Below are 6,870 nucleotides of genomic sequence, written 5' to 3'. Positions count from 1 at the left end.
AAAGCTCTGTTGTGTGGTTCAGTAACCTATTAGCACAACTAATGGTGTCTGGTTTTGTCTTGCAGGGCTCTGGGGGCTGGTTAACAATGCTGGGATCTCCACATTTGGGGAGGTTGAATTCACCAGCATGGACACCTACATGGAGGTGGCTGAAGTGAACCTGTGGGGAACCGTGCGAACCACCAAGGCTTTCCTCCCGCTCATCCGGAGGTCAAAGGGTGAGTGGCAGACCTCCTGACTGGCTCTCCCTGTAGCAGGTCCCTCATCCCATCACATCTTGCTGTGTTAGAGGCCAGAAGATCTATGGCACTTCCCTCTGTACCATTTACCACCTTCCTGCCTTCAGAGACAGAATGTGGTCCCCAGCAGACACATGCATTGCCTCACCTCTCAGAGGTGCACAGCAAGGCAGCAGGCCTGAAAAACAGTTATTTCTCTTTCCCATGTGTGCTGCCTTAACCTGCAACATCGCACACAAGATCTAATCCATTATACCTTTTTACCTGTTCAGAAACTGCAGCTCACAATAAATCACAGTGGCAGGAGCATTCCTCCCTGCTATATAAAAACCAGCTGTGGCAGGGTGGTCAGCAGCAGTGTAAAAAGCTTCTTGCAGGGGACTTGTCATTTTGCACTGCTACTCTGGGAGCCTGTGATGTAGGAAAAGAGGGGGTTGTACAGCAAAGGCATGCAGACCTGGAGCTTGCATGGGTCTTAGCATAAAGGGGCAAAAGCTTTCCTGTACTAGGGCTTACTGCCTTACTAAATAGGAGTATTTTTCACTCTTGAGGCATCCACAGGCATTAATAATGTTGCCCTGTGCTGTAGGCCTGGGCTGGACGTGGCCTGGGCAGCCCTTTTTCCACCACAGAAGGTTATCCAATTCTGAGGTCTTTCTAACACAACTTAGCAAAGCCCTGGTAGAAAATGCAGAGAACTCCAATCTCTGCACTGTAAGAGACTACAGTCCCTTACCAGCATTTTCCCCAGCCCAAATGGATGGCTTCTGGCAGGGAGAAAGGCCTCTGTGCCTGGAGCCATAACCCAGTTGTCATGTGGAGGAGTGCAGTGGCCTTAAGCTGCTTTGCCCATTGGTGGTACAGAAACAATCCATCCCCTTTTGAGAAGCAGGTGCTCGGAGCCACCACTGGCCTTTGATTTGCAAATAGACAAGCTCAGCTTTGCTGCCAGAGGCTATCCTTGCTCCTGCTTTCACTTGTCTGGGCTCAGTCCCAATTGCTGCTGAGCAATTCTGTTTCCCCCCATGCAGGCTCTGTCCAGCCTCTCCTGTGTTCCCCAGAGCACTGAGATTTGCATGTCAGCATGTGCGTGTTCCCTCAGGTAGAATAAGCCAAGGAGCACAAGCAGTGGGCTTGTTCTCCTGCCTGAGGGCCATTGCCTAGGACATGAGCAGGTCTGCCAGGCAGCCCTCAGTGGGCAGGTGGGTGGAATGCTCAGGAATGTGTTGGGTGGTGTGCCAGGTACCTGCTCCGGGTCGGGTACCACGGCTCAGCTGTGCTCTGCCCAGGTCGCGTGGTGAACATCAGCAGCATGATGGGGCGGATGGGCAGCCCTGCCCGCTCACCCTACTGCATCACCAAGTTCGGCGTGGAGGCCTTCTCCGACTGCCTGCGCTACGAGATGCAGCCCCAGGGCGTCATGGTCAGCATCGTGGAGCCCGGCAACTTCATCGCCGGCACCAATCTGTACAGCCCCGAGCGCATCAAAGCCATCGCCGACAAAATGTGGGACGAGCTGCCCGAGATCGTGCGCAAGGACTACGGCAGGAAGTACTTCGACGAGCAGGTCAGCAAGATGGAGTCGTACTGCAACAGCGGCTCGAGGGACACGTCGCCGGTGATCGAGAGCGTGGCGCACGCGCTCACCTCCACGGCGCCCTACACCCGCTACCACCCCATGGATTACTACTGGTGGCTGCGCATGCAGATCATGACCCACATGCCCGCCGCCATCTCGGACCGGCTCTACGTCTACTGACACCTCGCACTCGTAAGCTATCCAGGTGGGAAATTTGTTTTAAAGAGAGCTTTGTACACACTTCCCATTAGTCCTGTTAAAATTTTTCTAACCTCATTTCAGAGTACTGTATTTTAGCTCTAAAGGGTTCATTTAAATATCTGATGTAACCTAAAAGGCAGTAATTTGCAAGGGATGTTTCATAGGCAGGAATATGTTATGTTTGTACAGGGACAATGATTTTTTGCTATTTATTTCATGTAATCCTATCTTTTTTCACCTCAAATATGAAGCTCTAATCATTATTTAAACTGCAATTGCTCTGAAGCATTTTCAGAATGATTTCTGCTGATGGCCAAACACAATCTTCACAATTCCTGCCTAGGATGCAGTCTTCACACCATAAAACAGAATCCCTGCATGCTCTAATGGCAAACCACTGCTTCCTCATGACAAAGAATGTCCAACTGACTTTTCCAGGCCTGGTCACAGTAACCCAAGGCAGAGCAGACACTTCTTTAATTTGGGGATCAGAGCTCAAAATGCTCAAACTGAGCAACTGAGCAACTGACCCCGTCTCCTTCTTTATTAGAATTATACTGACGCAACTTTTGAGAAAAGGAACCAGTCTGTTTTTCTCACATACTTTCTTGCAAGGGAGTTCAATGGCCCAGGGACTCAAGCTTGCAGACTTTCCCCGCAGAGTTTCTTACTCATATGAGCATTCCCATGACTGTGAGCAGCTTTACGCACAGGACTGCAGGTGTCAGGATTGGCCTGCAGTGACATTTCCCTTCTCTTCACCAGTATCTGAGCATGAACTCCAGAGTTAGCTTGGAGGGGAGTTTCCCTTGAGCTCCTGTGGTTTGTGAGGAGCACTGTGGAGCAGAGAGGGTTATAGTCACATCAGTGAATGCCCTTCTTGCCAGGGACCTCAGTTACAGCCAAGTGTTTGTACAGCACCTTATGCAGAAGGGCCTTAACCCCAGCCAGGCCTCCAGTACTGCAGCACAGGTGATGATAACAATAATAACTTCCATTGAAGGAGTCACTGAAATACATGCCACATGACATAGATCTATCACAACATCCATAACAATAAAGTTAACTTTAGGAGCAGTCTCATTTCCAAGATGGTTGTTTACATATCTGAGAAACATGTTTTGTACTTTAAGAAAAGAAAAGGAAAAAAAAAAGCCTTTCATGAGGAATTCAGGAAGAGTAAATTTTTTTAACCTTGAAAGGCAAAAATAAAAAGTAATTAATGACCATTGTGAGTGAAGTTGAAAAGATCTCATGTGCTCTAGTAACATATTGTGACATGATCAAACTCCTTTGGCTTAATAAATGTATACATGAATGGTAACAAAATTCAGAGGCTCTCTCTCTTTATTTTTATATATATGAGGTGAAGGCTCATATTCTGTTGTGGTGAGGTTTGTGCCTGTTAAACATACACATCATTCAGAGGCTCATTTGCAGTCTTGAGCCTTTCATGTCTGTACTGGGTATTGCAAGACTTTTGTAGGAGTACCAGCTGTGTTCTTCATCTTGTGACAGAGATGCCTAACCCCTGGACTCTGTGTATTCACAGCTCTTAAACCTGCATTTGTAGTGGACTTTTGCAGATTACAAAGGATTATTATGGATTAATCCTAAGGGATCAGGAAAGGAAACTGAGCTCTGAAGAGGGGAGGGTTGTGGCAGTGATTCAGCAGGGTAGCACACAACAGGTCACTGACAGATTCCAAATAAATTCCAGGGAGAGGGTTGCTGGTTTCCAGAGCTTCCTGATTTTCTCTAGAATCCCAGCAGTGATAGCTACATCTTGAGTGCAGGGCGTATTCCTTTGTTTTCCAATATAAGGACTCCTCTCTAGGACAAAACATGAATATGAACTACCCAGCAGGCACAAAGACTGAATTGCAAAGCAGAGCAAAACACCTGGATAACACTCTCTGTTGCAGATGATACAGAAGAGAGAGAAAAGCCTTTACAAGGGAAGTACTCTAAGTATTTGTAGTCTAAAATTTAGTTAGCTCTTAAGATGCTAAGTAGCATTAAAAATCATGTAATTTCACCTGGAATGCTAGCTCCCAATTTTACTGCTGGGTTTTAATACAAACATCAGTGAAGATATGGGGGAAACTCAGCCAGGTTCTCTCAATTTAGCTCAGAGACTCTGGGAGCAAATGTAAATGAGCAAAGGTGTTCAACAGCACCGTGTTCATTCCCAGCCAGAAGAATAAAGCTGAGCAGGGATAACTGCACTCACATCTACATGGCATTTCTTCTGGAGCTTCTGAACTCTCCCATGAGGTGGCCTCAGGGAGCTCTGTAGCTGTGCCACCACACCAGGGCTGGAGGAGATGTGACAGTCCTGCTGCCCTGCAGTGCAAGTCACAGGGAGCTCTGTGGTTTTGTATGATGGGGAGGCAATGGCTGGGTGCTCCTGTGCATCCACAGCTGTTCTAACATTTCTGTGTGAGTTTTCCTGACTCTGGGAGAGTTTGGCAGCAGATTAGTGGTCAGGAGGGCAGCAAGCTGGCTAGTTTTTCTGCTGGGATCTTGGCAATCCCCCGATTTCAGGGTTTGCCCTGAGAAGCGCATTAAAAGCTAATCCCTACTGGGTTTGCATGACTGTCCTTTTGACTCAGAGCACTTGAGGTCTGCCTGCACACACTGCAGCTCCTGGAATAGCTTCAAGTTTATTTGAAAACTGGAAAGAACTAAAGAGGACTTAGCCAGGCATGCGGTACTCTCAAGGCTGCCTCAGTGGCAGCTTCTGCTCCCTCAGGAGGAGCTGGAGAGGCTGGAGGGGTCAGTTTGTAGGAGTGCACACACCTGAGCTCCAGTCTTGTCCCAGCTGGCTGGAGGAAGGGCTCTTCCCAAATTTCTTGCCAGGTGAAGACCCTTGGCAATGATGCAACTGATCTCACTGTGCAGTATCCCTTAGGCAACCTGAAGTTAAAAATAACTTTCCCTTGGGTGGTGGGAAGTAGCAGAGATGCAGTAATTTTAACTACAGCTGTTACATCTTGTTCTGAGATGAATGTGGAAATCATGAAGTCCTACCCACTTCAGGAGTCCTACCCACTTTTTGTTCCTGGTGATGAGGGTAGTTAGTGCCAGCATTTAGTGACTCCTTACTGTCACCTTATCAGGACAAAGTGCAGGGATTTCCCAGTTGAACAGATCATTTCACAGCCAGAAATTCACCCACCTTCAGGCTCCCAGCCCCATGCCTCAGCTCCCACATCCTGGCATAGGTCTGGCTCAGGCTCCCTCCTGGGTCTCAGCCCCGTGGGTCTGGCTGAGACTTTCCCTGGAGTGGCAGTTTGGAAACAGGACTGTTCTGGGAACAGAAAAGAGGAGAGACCACTCATGTTCAGGCATTATTAAACAGAAGAACACAGGATGTCTTCCCCAATTGAATTAAATATAATGATTATATAGGTCTTCAACTAAACATAAAAGCAGCTCAGTTACTGAGCTACAAAGTCGAATCCCTTTTTGTCTGTTCTGAGGTTGGACTGAAGCCAAGGGGGGCCTTACTTCAAGGTGTATGTGCAGCTGCTGTCACTTTGAGGTTTGTGGCTCTGAAAAGTATCTCTCCAGAAAACAAGAAGTGAATCATAAGCATAACTCACACACCTGATGACACTTCCCTGAGAAGATACCCTCAGGATCACTGCACTGTTTTCTCTCTTTCCCAACAGTGATGTAGGGTTTGCTGTGCAGCCTTGGGGTGCTGTGGACTTAAACTGACACTTCCCTGTACGAGAGGAAGTGCTGGCCTGGTACCATCAAAGCAGTAAGCAAGGAGTTCTTCCTCACTGAGCAGGAGTGCAAGAAACAGGAGATGCCAAGGCCAGGAGCAGTCACACAATGGCCACCCTTTGCTTATCAGCAGCCATCACCTGAGCACCACGACCCTCTCTGGGTGGTGGGTGCAGGGGGTGCTGTCAGTATGCCCTGATGCTGGCAGGCAGATGGGGCAGCACATCTCCATCTGTCAGCTGCAGGGACAGACTGCCTGGAGCAGGCTCAGCACCGCCCCTGCCAGCAGCGAGGGTGGTGATGGCAAACACGGGGATGCCAGCTTGGCCTGTGTTCCTGGGGACCTCCACCCCCACCATGCACAGAGGGACAGGCAGTGGCACAGATGCCATCCTGCAGCTCTCCTGCAACCAGTGAGGGACAGTGGAGGTGGTTGCCTACCATTCTCTAATATCCAAAGGTCTCAGGACCTCAGGGCTGCCTGAAAACCACGAATCAGGCTGTTCTGCTTCCATAGCCAGCAGGCAGCTCCCTGTGGTCTGTGGGGAGCTTAGGGGTGAGGAGTCTGGCTAGGGTGTAGGTTATCTTAAAATAATTTTTGCTAACATAGTGTTTTGTTTGTGGTTATTTGAGGATGCCTTTTTGTCAGCATCTTTCGCTTCTCATGTATGAATATTTCTGACTTTCTGGGGCTCAGCCACCATAATGAGCTGGAAGAGGGAGTAGACCTGGCTACAGCCTCCTCCAGTCATCCTCTCCCTCCCTCCCCTATCACAAGGTTGTGCAATTATTTGTGTGATTTCTAGCTTCAGCAGAAAAGCTTGGGAGACCTGTGTCACCACCCACACGAGTCCTGGGGAAACACAGCTCTCCCAAAGCGGGGGTGCTCTGGTTTCTAAGCCATGCAGCAAGCAGGTCAGCCCACCCACAGACCAGCTGGGATCTGTGGTGCTAAGGAGCTGTGCCCTGGGAATTGCAGCCTCCCTGCAGCCACGCCAGACAGGTGCAGGCCCTGCCAGGGACTTTGGCCGTCCTCCCTCTGCTTGTCTGACATGCTTCAATGTGCTGGTCCATGGGGTGCTTGCTCCCCTCACTGCTTACCGCTCCATCAGC

The 6,870-nt window shown here is 49.2% G+C and overlaps 1 protein-coding gene across 1 annotated transcript; it reads left to right on the top strand.

Annotated features, from left to right (window-relative positions):
- The first annotated feature begins 57 nt into the window (after nt 1–57).
- BDH1 (3-hydroxybutyrate dehydrogenase 1) lies at nt 58–3,348 on the top strand. Its single transcript, XM_056498681.1, has 2 exons — nt 58–218; nt 1,529–3,348. The coding sequence occupies exons 1-2, from the start codon at nt 128–130 to the stop codon at nt 1,996–1,998; spliced, it is 561 nt and encodes a 186-aa protein (XP_056354656.1). The 5' UTR covers nt 58–127; the 3' UTR covers nt 1,999–3,348.
- Nucleotides 3,349–6,870: the final 3,522 nt, after the last annotated feature.

Source organism: Oenanthe melanoleuca, chromosome 9 (genome assembly GCF_029582105.1).
Source record: "Oenanthe melanoleuca isolate GR-GAL-2019-014 chromosome 9, OMel1.0, whole genome shotgun sequence".
NCBI lineage: Eukaryota > Metazoa > Chordata > Aves > Passeriformes > Muscicapidae > Oenanthe > Oenanthe melanoleuca.
This window is presented reverse-complemented; position numbering and strand designations above follow the sequence as displayed.

Coding starts and splice junctions, on each gene's coding strand:
- BDH1 (XM_056498681.1), top strand. CDS start 128: ATGGACACCTACATGGAGGTGGCTGAAGTGAACCTGTGGGGAACCGTG. Junction 219..1,528: donor GCTCATCCGGAGGTCAAAGG/GTGAGTGGCAGA, acceptor TGCTCTGCCCAG/GTCGCGTGGTGAACATCAGC.